Raw genomic sequence first — 15,318 nt, forward strand, 5'->3', positions numbered from 1 at the left:
AAAATATTTGGGGCTTCTAAATATGTATTTTTGGTTCATGACTATTCAGCTTATAATATCTGAACGAGGAAAAATGACCAATATTTATCATTATCTTTTTAGTACACAGAAAAGTCAAGATGATTAAAATATCTCTGAAGTTCATTTTGTAATTAACGTTTTTGTTATAGTTTCAGTATATGTGGAACGATTTTATTTTAATAAACAAAAATCCGAAAGAAAGCAAGCCCTCTCATTTTTAAATGTAAAAACAGGAAATTAACGTATTACGTAGATAAAAACGCATTGAAAAAATACATTTTTAGGACTTATATGTTAGTGTGTGCTAAAAAATAAAAATTCTAAGTAAACAATACCAATATGTAGAATTTTTTTTCAAATTTGCTTTCGTTTATTTAGTGTATGGCCGTTTTTTTATTTTTGGTTAACAAATTTGATTAATAACGTTTGTTGCTTATAAAAATTAAAACACCATCCAAATCATTTAATTTGTCGATTAATGCAAAAATATTAGGAACTTCTATGGTAAATGATGAATTTCAAAACTGAATGAGATACAAATACCGATTCATTCAACATTTTTATATTCGATGTTATATTTATCATGAAGCTCCATAATTTGTGCATTAAACTTAACAAATATTCAGGTAATTATCCTTAAAATTTGTTTCATGAATTTATAAAGACTGTTAATCGTAAATCATAAATATAATATAAAAAAATATATACAAAATACGTAATAACTTTTTCGATGATAATTTATAAAAGGAACCCAGCAAAAATAGCTATCGAAAAAGATATCCGTCTAATAATTAAAACGATCTTGAAGTGGAATTTCTAGGAATAAGATAATATTAAGTTACTAATTACCCTGAACGCAATGTTTTCACGTGTTTGATAACCAATTATCAATGTCTTCTTTTACATATTTCAGTTCCGATCTAATTAAATTAAACGTATTTTGTTTTCTTCGTTTAATTACGTATACATTATAGAATAAGTTTTAAGAGAAACTCGTTATCCGAGTTAACGTTGTCTATTTAATTTCGACGTACGCGTATACCGTCGTATACGAGAGAAAAAAAAAAGAAATACATTGGACATTAAAGTGGATTGTAGTTTTCAACACTTGTAATTCTACGATCTATCTAATGAGTCAAAGAGAGCGTTCGATCGATCGAAGTGTTCGCTTCTATATAGAGTACTACGTTCTTTGGCTAATAAGACAACAATCACCCTAACAACAACAGTATAAATGACAACAGAAACACGTCGCAAACGATAACGATCGTTCTACTTATCCAATTGGAAACAAGTCGTTTAAAAAATTTACTATTCAACTCCCAATATTCATTAACACGCTTTTTTTTTTTTTCAAAACTTATATTAACTCGATCGATCGTTTATATTTGTAATAAATGTTTAAACTTCAATTTCTATATAATGTTACGAGTTTGGACGATCGAAAAATCAGGGGTCAATAACTACGAAACACGGGTAAAGTGAACTACAAATATCGATTTTTCGAGGAAAAATTTTTCATGTTTTAGCTCCGAAACTTGTGGTCCTCAACGCGTTCTTTAAATTCGATGTTACCTGATAGAGGAGAATTCTTCATAATTATAATATAATATAATATCAACGTGTTGGCAGTTATAATGTATGATCGAATTGATTTCTATCTCTGAAGGAGTTCCTTTGGAATGTTTTACCGACCGAGCAAAGGATTTCGATAGATCAATGACGCAGCCGAAAAAGGGCGGGAGCACTAAATTTCACGGTGATTTCGCACTACGTGTTTCGTGCACGATGCCTTTCCTTGATATTATGCTCATTCATTTCTCAGTCTTCGTTTCTTCGCGAGGTACGGTCGGGCGTTGATTTGGTTTTCGGTTTTCGCCCTAACAACTTGCGAAACGAGGAGGTCCATCTTGACCGAGTGAATCCTCCTGTACTCTGTTCGTCCGGCTCGCTGCAGCTAAGCGACTCGCTGATCTTTCTGCTCTTACCGCTGCTGCTACTCGTGCTACTACCCCCATTTTCATAGCATCGTGATCTTCGATCTCCAATCTCCGACGAAAAGCTGAAAGAACATGTAACATTTTTGTGTAATTTATAGCTGACCGATTCCACTCAATTTTCGCAATGAATTATTTCGAGGTAGCAAAATCTTCAAACGAACCCTGAATCGGAAGAAAATGCTCTAGCTGTTGGCGGAGCGCTTGAATTGGCTGACGAAAGCGAGATTTCAGCCACTGGGGTACTTGGATACGCCTCATCGTCTGAAGCACTATTGCTACTGCTGCTACTGTTGCTCACATTGCTTCCGCCAGCGCTACTGTCGACGCTGGAATCGTCGATAAAACTTATTTCTCGATCGGCCAACGGTGAGTTGGTTCTTTGTCCCCGTGATGTTGGTGTTGTCGACGTTGCGTTTGGACGTAACCAGGTGCGTAGGTCCTGTAGCGGAACTTGAAGGCACTTGAAAAGATTGCCACTGAAAATTTCAAAAACAGATGGTACATTAAAGATATCTTGAGAATATGGAGGTTCACGGTTATCGGAAGATAAGAAAATCTGATGGGGAAGGAACGAATGAATTTTCTTACTCGTCGCGATAATCATCGATCTCTGCAAAAGTACGTCTTGCGTACAGACACACGGAACATCGTCGACGACGGCGGCAAGCTGTGGCGTGAAGAGTAGCCGCACGAAGGTGTCTTGCAGCGTGTCTCAACGTGATCGTTTCTCGAGTCAGTGCTGCTACGCCTTCTTCTCGTCTTCGTCTTTCCTCCCCTAATTCTCCTTGTTCTACGCGAAGTTTCTCCTTTAAAACTTCATTCTACAAACAGAGAACATATTCCATGCCGATATCATCATAATACATTACAGCCACATGCAGTAATGAAAGGAAGCGTAGGGGACGACGGTCCCCCATTATTTATCCGACATAAAAGATCACCCCTTCCCCATTTATATTATTATTTTTATGTAGAACTATACTACATGTATTTCATACGCTATTCGCTGAATATTTGCCAATGGATTTTCACCTCTCTTTCAAGAGCATCTCGCTCGGCGCGTATAACAGTAGCCTGTCTGACGACATCCTGCCGTGCTCGTTCAAGCGTTTGCCTTGTAATCTCGTTTTGCGCTAGTTGCATTTGCAGACGTCGCAAAGCTACCTCGCGTTGCCTGTCCAGACGATCACGGGCAGCTAGGCAGCTGTCCCGTTCGTTCTTTGCTCTTTCCACCTCTTCCTCCAAACGAAGGCTTCGCTCTAGCTGAAGAAACAATTCGTCTTCCTTGCCACGGAGCTCTGCCTCGCATCCTTCTAATCGTTTCTCCAAGTTTCGCCGGGCCTCCTCCAATTTATCTCTCTCGGCCTTAAACAAACAAAAGAATTTTTATTAGTTAAATTATTTGAAGATAACAAAAGAAAATAAAAGAAATTATGAACCGTACGATAATTACACTAATAATACATTTAATTGAGCATATAGCACTCTGATAACTGCATTGCGCTCTTTCTTTATAGAAGCTGCCTCAGAAAAGGTGTACACAGTTTGCATTTATATTGTTTTCATTTTTCTTTGGAAAGTATCGGAGTACACTTATCAGTGAAACGGATATAAATCCATAGGCTATCAGCCAGTAGCAGAAACAATAGGTGGCAGGGTTACATTCATGGAGATAATAAACCTAATTAAAAAAGAGAATGGAACAGAATGCCTTCCAGAGTTGCATCTAATTTCATGGCCACTGCATTGGGACGCATCTATTACGTTCGTTCTTTGCAAACGATTCGCCAACTACTTATAGATTTACAAGCCTTACTTATACATTTTTATGCACAAAAAAAGAACCGCAAGCGTTATTACTTACTGAATCGGTTTCATGAATTTCTAATTTATTCAACGCAAGGCAAGGTGCAAGTACTTAAACACTTGTAATATTTGCATAACGTGTGAATTTTCACCGGAGAAGAATTAAAATGATACGGTTTTGATTCCTTATCCTCTATTCTACTATCGTCTTCGCGAAGAACTTGTCCAACTGATTGCGTAACCGATTAATCATAAATCATTGTTCGATGCGACGAGTCGAATACTAACGAGTATCGTGTCATTGAGCATTTTAATTCTGCTCGACGAATAGGTGACGGTCATCGACGACCTACGTGTAAAGCCCGACTTATTCAGGGTATAATTCATTCAGACCACATGTTTAACCGTTATACGAACAAGTACAGTTGTAAGTATTATAGTGAAAATTCCGAATCGTTCTAAGGTAGGCTCCGAGTGCATCGTCGACACTTTTCGAGAGTAACACGACCCGCTACGTGCCACACGAACTGTTAATATTCAATCGAAACGTAAGTTAAATACTTGTAAAAGCTATCTATCGTTTGACAAGAAAGCTCATCCATTGTTCCCATGTTTAGACTCGAGTAGCTATTAAAAAGAACTAGACTTAATGGATTCTAACGCGGTCTAATCGCGATCGTGTGACGTAGTTTGTCGTTGCTCGCCCAACATGCCAGATTGTAGGTCAACTTAGCCAGCTAAGCTAGACTCGAGAGGTTGATGAACGCCATTATAGACCAGGCTGAAGCATGTCGAGGCTTCTGTCGCGAAGGAAGAGGTGGAAAGAAACCGAAGAAAGCTGAGAAGAGAAAAAAAAAAGAAGATAAACAACAATGACAGGCAGAGAAAACGAGCAGGAAGATAAGATGCAAAACCGCAGAAGAAAAAGCCGGTGTAACGAAACGTAACCATTTCTGTTGCTCTGCTTTTCGAAGGGATCTCGAGACACGGTTCTGTTTCTGCGGTTTCCTTTCGGTACACGATCACGATCGATCCTGCGGCGAGAAACGGACATGCAGCAGACATACAAGTGGTCGGGCAGCCAGTGGAAGGCCAAGGGGAAAACCTGTGTCTATGGCCTATGGGACATGGGAGAAACCAAAGAACGTGGCCTTCCTTCCTAACCAGCCCCCTCGAAGACCGTCGTTTCCATTCTTCTCTTTGCTACACCTGCTTTCTTCACAACGCTTCAATCCTCCACTCCTCCAGTATCCTCCGTTGCTTTTACTTTCTTCGAAGATTCCAAACAGTTTTACAAGGGGTACATCTTGATCCTCGACTAATACGGTATAAGGTCTAAGTACAATATTGCTGCTGTCCCTTCTTTTAATTCTTCAACGTGGTTTATGAGGGTGCGTACTAAGCTTGGACTAGCGCAGCCTAGGGTCCAAGTACAGTATTGCCTTTCTATCTTTCTACGGTATTACATCCTAATCCGCCCAGCATAGGGCCCAATTGCAATATTTCCACTCTCTTATAATAGACACGGTTGTTTCTACTGTCAGTCAACGGGAAACATTGTCCTTAGCTTTTACACGTTTCTACCAATGGGAAATTATTCACAATGGGAAGTCGCTATAAAATTACCTCCTAAAGAGTGTGTGAAAGTACTAGAAACGGTACGAACACTCGACATGGGAAATCCTAGTTATTAATGTCTACCTTGTCCTGAATTAACGTACCATTCAAACTGAGTAAGAACGAAACTAGTAGACATACGTAAATATTTAAAAAAAAAGAAAGAAAAAAGAGACATGGAATACGAAATGATTTATAAGAGGAATTGGAAGCATCTTTTCTCTCGCTGGCAAATTTTCTCCTCGAGTCGACAATGGGAGTGGCATCTTATCGGTATAGGTACATATTTCTTTCTTCTTTTTCAAGCAGTCTCTCGTGGTAGAAGCCTGTTTTCTCTTCCACATTTTTGCGGATAATATTGCGAGACTTGATTTCACTCCGGGAGAAGTAAACTCTTACAAGGCAGATAGCATCAATGAGACTAACAAAATCGCGGAAGGACTTCTCGTATCTCTCTGTTGCGATCGTCTCGAGAATTAATCACGCTGATACACAGTACTTGTATAAGTTAATATTAATTATTTATGACAGTGGTTCTCAACACGGACTTTGCTGATCGTATAAGATTACCGAAGATAATTTCAATGAATATAAATCCAATTAGAGTCACGTTAAATCTTATTCGAGTTTACGAAATACCGAAGCAAATTACATCACACGCTTTCTTTACGTGATACTATGCGGGGATATACAGTTCGACGATTCTTTTACGGCTTCGTCGCGTTTCACCGTTTACAACAGTCCCGTGTTCAACAGTTTACGCTGTCTTACGTATTATTGATTGCTGAAAAGGTAGACGGGTTCGAGTGGCTGTAACTATATCTTATCATATAATTCTACGTACCTTAACCTCGTGATAACGTTCTTCCAAGTAATATGCGACACCCTTAGCTTCCTCGTACTTGGCGGCCAGGGCGACGTACTTGTCGTAGTGGCGTTTGAACAACACGAACCTGTAAATATTTCAAATCTATTAGTTTGAAATCTGGCTTTTATCGTTTTATTACTCGAAGTAAATTTCAAAAGTATTCCATGCTTGTTTCATAAAGTGATGGTATAATAAAGTTTCGAAATTTAAGCACAGTGATTAATACTAATAGCAGGCAATAAAATCCCGTAATTTGTGTCCATAAAGTCACCCTATTGTAACCTGCAATTTGAACATTTTCAATCCAATTAACAGTTTTCTACGAACTTTACAATTTACATTCCAAACATTTTCAACTAATTTCTCTTCGGGCACGTAACAAGGGAGATTAATTAGACGATTCACACCCTGGCTGTAACAATTCCTGAAACAACGCTCGGCATCTTATCTCATCTAATTCTCACTGTAATCCCATTTGCTTATCAACCTCTCAACTTTCCCAATCTTTCGTTAGAGATGTATCGCGTTGGAAACCGGAAACCGACTCAACTCCCACGCGGGCCTAACGAACGCGACGAGGACTGGGGACGAGCGAATACGAGCGAGTACATATCGAAATAATGTAACTAGGAAGACGACCTCTCGGTCATGGTGTTGCACCCTGGAGTGGTACTCGTTCCACGTTTCAATCGATTTCTCTTCGGCTCTCTTCTGGATCTTCTTGGTTATAATCCCGACTCTCCGAAACTTCCTCTGTCTGCCTCTTTTTCTCTTCGAACGAGACTCAATGTTTCACTGATACTCGCACACCACAACCAGATAAACAGACAGCAACTCGTCCATTCTCTTTCGAATACTTTCGCTTTCACGATTCCTCGATACCAGCGTGTTCTCTCCTCGAGATCCAACAATGATCTTCTGTTCGACTGCACCTTCCGGGTCAGTTTTACCAACTACTCTCCGCCACGATCGTCACACCTTCCTGGACCGAGTCTCCTTTAGGTGACACTAGCGAAACCTGATTAATATTAACTCGATTGGTAATTCTAGATCGGTAGCGAAGGTGACGCGATTGCGACTTGCAATCGATAGCAATGCAACTATGGATCACGTAAATTGATCGAATTCGAAAAAAAAAAAAAAGAAAAAAAAAGAATACTTGTTATTTTTACGAAAACTATTGTAACGCGTATATTTCAAATACTATTTTAAAAATTGCATCGTAAAATCCTCTCGGTTAAAGGTAAGTAAGTGCAAGGGGAGCCTTTTCCCTGTGGCCTCCGAAGAATTTCGGGAGAGTCTAAGTTAGGACCTCCATAAAAGATCTGGACAAAGCGCTATAGAAATAATTTTCCTTTCTTATAGAGTCTACTATTACAACGCGTTTCAGATTTGCAAACAACTATGTATCCCGACAATAGTTTTGTGGAGCACAACTGCCTTTAATCGCATGCATCTGATTATTTAACCATACAGATCTATAGGTTATTATACAAATAACTTCCTTCTAATCGTAAACAGAGATCTCGAATAAATCAGGCAGCTAACATTGCATGATTCGAAGTAAGGAACGCGCAATAGCAATTATTTTCCGTCGTTATTCATGAAGATTTCGAGGCCGTCTCCGTTCCTTTAAACGGGACAATGCATTTTCATGAATGAACCAAACGATAATGGACAATGCTAGCACACATATTATTACACGTGCATCTATAAATAAATTCAAGCCTAAATCTGGAGTCTGGGAAATATGGAACAAAGGCTTGCAACAAGAAAAGTGCTTTTTATGGACGAAATTGAATTTGTTGAACATACATAGGGATCACTTTAGAGCAGTGGTTTTCAACCATTTAGATTACTAATTTCTAATGACCTATAAGAATTTCTCTTTTCCAGCCAAGACTAAAAATAGGAATCCATATTCTATCGATCTCTGTCATCTATACCAGGGGTGGGCAATTGTTTTGGCTCGGGGACCACTTTGTGGAAGCAGAGGTTAGCGGAGAGCTGCACCTTTTAAAATGATTGCATTCATTAGTTAACTTTGCAATTCAGAAAGGTATAAATTGTACCATAAAAATCAATATATTTAAATATGAAACGAATCTTCGGTCGCGTATAGGAAGGAAATCTCGGTTCAAGGCGGATTTTTCTGACTGTCTTGGCGGGCTAGAAAAAAACTCTTAGAGGGCCGCTATTTGCCCACCCCTGATCTATACAGTAGTCGACAATCAAGGAGGTTCCTGATGCGTGACCACTGTACTTTACTATCGAACCATGCCAGTCCCAGCTAAACTGGTCGACTATTGTGAAGCAAAGAACAGAGCTAAAGATAGCCCCGGCCCGATGACCAACCCTTCTTCCTTTTTTCACCCATTCCACCGGTTTGACCTCAACCGAAATACAGCGATGGACAAACCGCCCCGATTTTCAGCGCCGCTTCCCTTAACCTTTCTGCTCGAAACGAGGAAGCCTCACGGTCGTGTCGCGTGTCTTTATTTAGAACAGCGTGTTTCTCAAATACGCGTCCGCTGTCATATATACGCGAATGATTTTGACCCGAAAGCCTTTCAGACGTCCTTCTCAACGGCGCGAAACAATTTTGTAAAATTAGACTGGACACGCAACAAAAATATCAATTATTCAACATTGTTCGAATGACGTCCAACAACGAACCCCTAGCTATCGAATAGCAATTTGTAAAAAATGAAAGCTTATTTATAGATTATTCGCAACTTGTATTTTTACCTGTTCTACGTGCATTATTCTTCGCGTGTTCGCCTCGCAGAATCTTAACCATCAGACGGGAATAAAATATTAAAATTTTCCAACCGTGGTATCGATTCGTTTTACAAATAACAACGATAACCGTCTCTAATTATAAAGAGAATTACCGGCAGGTTGATTAATTGCATCGATCATATCGCGTTTCGAGTGGCCACGAAGCTGCTGGTAATTTCCTACGAAACACCATTTTCATTGAGAACGCGGTTCGCGCTCCTACGGAAGCCGCTCCTTCTTCATTAAAAAAGAAATGCTCCTCGCTTTCCGTTTTTAAATACACGCGCTCGCTCGCTCGCTCGCTCGCTTGCATTCGTCAGCCAACTCGAATAGTTTGTCAATGATTCAACGTCATCGACTAAATCGAACTTGTCGCAACAGAGCCAACCCGGAAACGGATTTTCCAATACTCTCTGAATAATCGAGAAACTATAGGTACTTACTTCTAGCTTACGGTTCGAAAGAAGAAGTTTAATAAGAAAACAGGCATGCAAATTTACAGCAATCGGAATAATCGGATTGAAAATATCGAATCATCCTACTGCAATTCTCTTGCCACGTCGAACTACCTTGACGCGTGTCCAATCGTTTATGAAATAATCAAGCATGCATCGTTCGAACCGTGCATACCTGCATGCTCGTCTGCGTTCCAGCTGCAATCGTAAAAACGCGGGAAATCTAGCGAGGCTGCGTTAAACTGAACCTTCCTCTCCTTCGTCTGCCTTTACGATCTCAACATACATATTAAAGTGCCGGATCTCCGTAGCACGACTTGCAAATCTATAATATCAGCTTCGAAAGGAGCTCTCCATGTTATAAATTACCGAGAAATGGTACATCTGCGTTTTATTCGTTTCCCTCTACTTTACCGTTCATTTCAGCCGCTTTTATTGCGACGTTTACGCTTCAGAGGATTACTTGTACACTGAATATACAGGGTGAGGCGTCTGAAAGACCTCCAGCCTAAATACGTATGTAGATTCTTTAGAAAGGTTACATGGTTTTCTTATTAGCGGTGGTGTAAAGGTCAAACGAAAATAAACTTCTTTTTCTCTGAACACCTTGTACATGATTTTTACCTAATATCAATGAGCCTTATCTTGGAGCTGTTTGGACAGCATAAGCGGTCCGATTGCGGAAAAGATAAAAGAGTTGCAAAATGTAGGTCTAATTTCGACTCGAAGCAACTTACCCGAGGAAGGTGCGTTTGCTGTGATAAATATCGATAACAATCGGTGATCTCATTAGTCGGACGCGTAAATAAAAAGCGCTACGTCAATCGGTAAGGTCGAAAGATCGTTTACGGAAAAACGAGATACTTACTATGACGCGTGGAAGAAGAAAAATCGAGCGATTAGAGAAGAATGGCTACCGATGACAAAGGAAATAATCGTTAAATAGAAACTAGGAAACTTTTTGATCGTCTTTGAGAAAGGAAGTAATCTCTCTGTTGATAAAACTTGACACGCACGAAAGCGATTAACTTGTGAGCGTTAAAAATTACGCAAGCGAATGTAAATACGAGTGGAAGAAAGAGAAAACTGATAGAATTTCGTACGTACCTGTACAGATCGTTCTCCGTGACGATATCCCGGATAGAATCCTCGGGATCGATGCGATCTGCCGGGATACCAGCTGCTCCTGCGACCCTCGAGGATAACAAGGGACAGGCAGGTTTCACGGTGGTGTCAGTAGCCTCGTGAAGGGCGCTGGCCGCGATAAGGTCGTCCTCGGAGGCCGTGCTCGGCAAAGCCACGCTAGGACTCGGAGATCGCGAACCACCGATCACACCGAGGAGATCCTCGCTTTTTGAATGTCTCATCTCCATAGCACCGTATCTACCGGTTGTTGTCGCCATCGTTCGACCGACCACTGCACGCTCGATTTTTCCACGGCCTGGATAGACGGCCGTCCTCTTTTTCCTCCTTCGTTCTCGTTGCCACGACCTCGACAGCCCGAAGGAATCGACAAAGATGATCTACCGCTTCTCGCTACTCCCATGCGGACCAATCTCTTACTACCTCTTCTCATTCGACACTTTGAATTCTTGCGATCCACCGATTCTCATATCGAGATTCACCTCCCTCGAACGTCTACGAAGATTCCTTCTTTTTCTCCGCTTGTTCGCGGCAAACTAGAATTTCTACTCGCCTTCTACGTTCTAGTTCATCGCTCGATGTCTCTGCCTCGATTTCTCTTCTTACGATCGACGATCTTTAGAAGGACAACCGTAATCGCCGCGACGCGTTCGATTAATCGATATCTTTGTTAAGTCGACGCTGCACACTCTCTTGATTTCAAGCGGCAACACGAGCACGTTGACGTCTCACGAAACACCGAAGGTAACGGACCTCTCAACGAACCACCCGTTACGTTCATTCGTGCGTTGATATGCATTCCTAAGCGTATCGCGGATCATGCCAGCCTTTCGGTTTCTCCTCTTTCTTTAATCGGCTTCGACTCGGAACCTTTTTTTTTTTAGCAAAATATCGTAGCGCGATCCGCGAGTAATCGTGCCGGCTTCCACCATTCAACAGAATCAACAGAACGTATCCTTGCCATGGACGAAGCCACGTTTACGCGAGCAGCTAAAGAATCCGTTCAATCTACCGCCACGAAAACGATCGACGAGTTCAATCACCGATCAGATTTAGGCCGCCATTTTCATTCGATTCTTATACGCGGACAATATCTACCTTAAACACTACACCTCTTCGGAAACACCGGATACAGACTGTGCACGTCGAATAGGCTCGTCTTTGTAATTAAAGTAATTAGGAAAAGCAGGGTGGTTCTTCTCGACGGACCATGCGCGGTGAACACGATTGTACACCACTACCTGGAATCGTCCACTTCGTACGAGAACAGCACACGAGACACTGATCGCCAAAGATGATTTTAATTTAACCGAGATCCTTCCGCGCACGCTTCCACCAGATTTTTCCGCCGTTCCGCCTTTCTTTTGCGAGCCACAACCGAAGTCTGCCGTAACGGGAACCAACGAAGCCGCTTTGTCCTGTTGCAAGGAAGGGGCATGCGAGAAAGGATATACCTATACCTGCGCTACTGCGCGTTCGCCGCAGGTATACACACCGACGTTGACCAATGAATGTCCCTTGGATGGAAACAGGTCACAGGTAGATCCTTTAGCCTTCTCCCTTTGATCTTCGTCCGGGAAAATAGTTGCCGTTTTTGAAACCACTGCTTCGAGGAATGACGAGCTGTTCTTTTACCGCCATTGGAATAAACACCGCATCACATCCGACACTTTCAATCCATTCTTTGTTTGAGAAATAACGATATTTTTAATAAAAGAGAGGTTAGTTCTCTTTCAACGAGAGCAAATTACTTTACACCTTTCGATGATACACTGCGACAAACGAATAATTGTAATGAGAATACACTTTCTTTTAAAAAGAATACTCTAGATACACTGTAATGCTACAAATATCTGTAACATCAATTAAAATCATCGAACCGGTACAAAGTTTTGACAAGGTGCAAAATTTTAATCCTGATTTCCCTATATTTCCTAGAACACTGATCATATTGTTGGAATACCTACCTATTGTATTGCATAGATGGCATAGCAGTAGCAGTCGTGTTTTCAAGCATTATTTGAACTGTAATGATGGTCGTTCCCGCTATTTCTCATTGAAATAGAAATCAATTTAAAATTGTATAAAAGAATAAGTAAATCGCAAAGCTCTATTATTATTTTTATTTTTACTTATCTCATATCCAGCCAGTACCTCCATTATGACGAGTTCTGTCAGTACAAATCCATCGACGCTATTGCCCTTAGGTAAGATCCATTTTATTTACGGCATATTTCTAACCTCACTTCTTTTGAATCCTACATCGTTTTGCAATATTAATTTACAGAATTAGTTGACAAATGTATTGGTTCTCGTATACACATTATTATGAAAAATGATAAAGAAATTGTCGGCACATTGTTGGGTTTTGACGACTTTGTAAATATGCTTTTGGAAGATGTGACAGAAAGCGAAGCAACTCCTGAAGGCCGAAGAGTAACTAAACTTGATCAAATTTTGCTCAATGGAAGTAATATTACAATGGTAAGTAGCCGTTTGAGTTGCTTAAACATTTTATTGTTCCAGCAAGTTTAATATAACTTGAAAATGTATATTTCTATCATCAATCGTTTTTTATTGCAGCTTGTACCTGGTGGAGAAATGCCTGATACATAAAATAAAACATTTGCTATGTTTTGTACAATAAAAATATAAGCATTAATTTAAACGTACATACTAAAGATAAGAAACATGGGAGAAAAAGATATTATTTAAATAAACAGCACTAAGCAATCATTGTATTGATCTTACTTATTATTTCATTAGTTGTGGGTCTGTCAATAGCATTCTGTGACCACATTTTCCTGTACAGTGTTTTATACACACCATTAAATTCATCATCACTGTCATCATCTTTGGGTCGGCTTCCCTTTGCAGAAATATATATAATTGTGTGACTGTGTAACCCAGCAAATGGTAATTTTCTAGATATCATTTGCCAAGCTACAATACCTAAAGAATAAATATCTGCTGCAGGAGTTGGTCTATTTCCTTTTAACACTTCTGGAGCAGTATACCCTGGTGTACCCTAGGGTAAAATTTTATGTAATAAGCAATAAATATGTTTAAATCATAGACACATACATGAAATTCTGTAATTTCACTTGGTTCTCCTACTGATACAGAACTACCAAAGTCAGTAAGTTTTGATAAACCATCTGCAGACATTAAGATGTTCTTAGGCTTAACATCTGCATGAACAATGCCAGCATTGTGACAAAATTGTAATGCACTAGTCACATCTCTTAATATGGAAACTCTTTCAAATTTAGTTAATGCCGTTTCGTCTAAACGATCTTGTAAAGTAGGACCACATAATTCCATTGCAATTAAAGATAAAGAAACACCTTGTTCTACTATCAATACTTTTACTATATTAGAATGTTTTAAAAAAGAGGCATGTTTTTCAGAGCTCAGGGCACTGGAACACTTTTCTGTTTGCATCATTTTAGCTGCTACTTGATCACCTATTAATTCGATATTAAAAATTGCCTTAAATAAAATGCTCAGCAGTAATTTACTCGAGAAAATGAATATATTCTACCTTTGTAAAACGCCTTATACACAGTACCAAACCCACCGCTTCCGAGTACTTTACCACGTTTGGCGGGAAGACCATCTTGTAATATCTTTCTCCTATTAGGGGTATCAAGATTAAAAGGAGATAATTGATCCTTGTTTTCGATATTTCGTTTATAAGTATTTCTAGCTGGAGTTGTTGGACTTAAGAATTGTCTATAATGGAAAAATACATAAGACATTTCTGATTTATTGAAATTAAGTTTTATATTTCTTCAAAATTTTCATTACCTTTTTTCCACATTCTTTAGCAAACGGGGTGATATATTATACAACTTAGTTGCTAGCCTTTGTGGTGAAGCCATTTTGCAACTGTATTTGTAACAGGAACAATACATATTTGTCTCATTTCTAGTGGATTAATAGACACCATAATGAAAACAAACATTTTTTATATGGTGAATGGTATTAAGTAAGAGCCACAATTGTACACAGTTACTAAGCAATAGCAAATAATATACCAAAAGCATGAAATTACTGTAGATTATTATATCTTAATGATAATTAAATGTTTTAATTGTAAGGATATAATTTCAGAAGGTTACAAAAATAGAGGGGGAATTAATACGTTTTATTTCTCTGTTTTCTAATATAAGGCATAAAGTTTGTCTACTAAGTTCCTATTACTAATTATTACTCTGTAATACTGTATGATAACTAGATTATGTACAACTCTTTAATGAACTCATAACAATTGATACTTATTTAGATAATCTCTCAGTAATAAGTAATATCAGTGGTATGTATACAATAACATGTTAATATACTAGATATAATTGTTGTATCTAATAAAATCCTGTGTTAAAAACTTCATGCTAATAGTACATGCACATAAGTACTGCCGATATTTTTTATAGCAGCCATGAATTTCTATCACAATTATGCAGCAGAATGTTGATTTGTAACTAATATTGGTATATAAATAAGTAGTAATAAGTAATGTGATTATATATTTTGTTCTTTTGTTTACAATAATAGTAAGATTAAAATTGATAATTATTTGATAAAGTACCTAGCAGATTAGCAAAATATGTTAACCAATTAAAAA

General features: G+C 39.0%; 3 protein-coding genes across 4 annotated transcripts; 1 reads left to right on the forward strand and 2 right to left on the reverse strand.

The window, feature by feature from the left end:
- Window positions 1-1,345: 1,345 nt before the first annotated feature.
- Window positions 1,346-12,634, reverse strand: LOC117600137 (uncharacterized). Of its 2 annotated transcripts, none has more exons than XM_034315146.2 (6): window positions 10,656-12,634; window positions 6,289-6,397; window positions 3,054-3,386; window positions 2,610-2,842; window positions 2,183-2,497; window positions 1,346-2,083 (listed from the first exon to the last, which is right to left on the reverse strand). In XM_034315146.2, exons 1-6 carry the CDS (start codon window positions 10,949-10,951, stop codon window positions 1,843-1,845), a joined length of 1,527 nt encoding a protein of 508 aa, XP_034171037.1. In that variant the 5' UTR covers window positions 10,952-12,634; the 3' UTR covers window positions 1,346-1,842. The 2 variants fall into 2 exon arrangements, with proteins under 2 accessions (XP_034171037.1, XP_034171048.1); XM_034315157.2 differs by lacking the exon at window positions 10,656-12,634 and adding an exon at window positions 6,952-7,312.
- A 122-nt stretch (window positions 12,635-12,756) lies between these two features.
- Window positions 12,757-13,425, forward strand: LOC117600183 (U6 snRNA-associated Sm-like protein LSm5). The gene is made up of 3 exons (XM_034315251.2): window positions 12,757-12,898; window positions 12,979-13,175; window positions 13,275-13,425. Exons 1-3 carry the CDS (start codon window positions 12,853-12,855, stop codon window positions 13,305-13,307), a joined length of 276 nt encoding a protein of 91 aa, XP_034171142.1. The 5' UTR covers window positions 12,757-12,852; the 3' UTR covers window positions 13,308-13,425.
- On the reverse strand, window positions 13,417-15,059 carry Mos (proto-oncogene serine/threonine-protein kinase mos). Its single transcript, XM_034315172.2, has 4 exons — window positions 14,502-15,059; window positions 14,236-14,426; window positions 13,776-14,158; window positions 13,417-13,719 (listed from the first exon to the last, which is right to left on the reverse strand). The coding sequence occupies exons 1-4, from the start codon at window positions 14,606-14,608 to the stop codon at window positions 13,417-13,419; spliced, it is 984 nt and encodes a 327-aa protein (XP_034171063.1). The 5' UTR covers window positions 14,609-15,059.
- Between the last annotated feature and the right edge of the window lie 259 nt (window positions 15,060-15,318).

This window comes from Osmia lignaria, chromosome 9 (genome assembly GCF_051020975.1).
Source record: "Osmia lignaria lignaria isolate PbOS001 chromosome 9, iyOsmLign1, whole genome shotgun sequence".
Classification (NCBI taxonomy): domain Eukaryota; kingdom Metazoa; phylum Arthropoda; class Insecta; order Hymenoptera; family Megachilidae; genus Osmia; species Osmia lignaria.